The sequence below is a fragment of the Arachis ipaensis genome, chromosome B01 (assembly GCF_000816755.2).
Source record: "Arachis ipaensis cultivar K30076 chromosome B01, Araip1.1, whole genome shotgun sequence".
In the NCBI taxonomy this organism is placed as follows: Eukaryota; Viridiplantae; Streptophyta; class Magnoliopsida; order Fabales; family Fabaceae; genus Arachis; species Arachis ipaensis.
In genome coordinates, this window is record NC_029785.2 from 843,825 (window position 1) to 844,440 (window position 616).

General features: G+C 25.6%; 1 protein-coding gene across 1 annotated transcript in view; it reads right to left on the reverse strand.

Annotated features, from left to right (window-relative positions):
* Nucleotides 1–616, reverse strand: part of LOC107627663 (phosphate transporter PHO1 homolog 1) — a 10,474-nt gene that overhangs the window by 970 nt on the left and 8,888 nt on the right. The window contains exon 13 of the mRNA XM_016330511.2: nucleotides 192–328. Coding sequence (XP_016185997.1) covers nucleotides 192–328 — 137 coding nt within the window. The remainder of the gene's footprint in view (nucleotides 1–191; nucleotides 329–616) is intronic.

Consider the following 616-nt stretch of genomic DNA (forward strand, 5'->3'; position numbering starts at 1 on the left):
GTTAAATGATAAGAAAATTAATAGTAAAAATTAAAATAAAGAATTTTAAAATTTTACTGGACAAAAATAAAAAGAAAAATTCCATAGGAATTAAAAAAATGATTATTTTATACGGATAAAAGACTTATTAAATCCAAAATTTAATTTCACTTTTTTTTAATAGAAATTGAAACAAATATTAACCAATTTACCTGTAGAAATTCCACATTCCTCTTCTAATAACTTCAAGTGCTGCTAAAAATATGCTTGTTACTCTGTAATCAACATGTTCAAAGCTTGAATGAAGAACTGTTTGCAACCATGCAAGCCTCAGAGTAAAATTTAATCCCTGCACAAACAATTTTCCATGGTAAGAACATGTCATTTCATATTATGATTTCTTTTGTTAAACATTAGCAAATTATATTCTCTGATGTGAACTTAATTAGCCTCTTCGAATTAGATTAGGAATCTATCTTTCAAGTTGTATAATAATGATAGCCTTATCAGAATTTAGTTGGAGAATATATTTTATTCCCCACTTTGTAGCATTTTCCTAAGACATATTTTTTGGACTTCATATTGCATAGCTACCATATCCACATTATATATACTAATAAATTTTTTGTTCCAAACA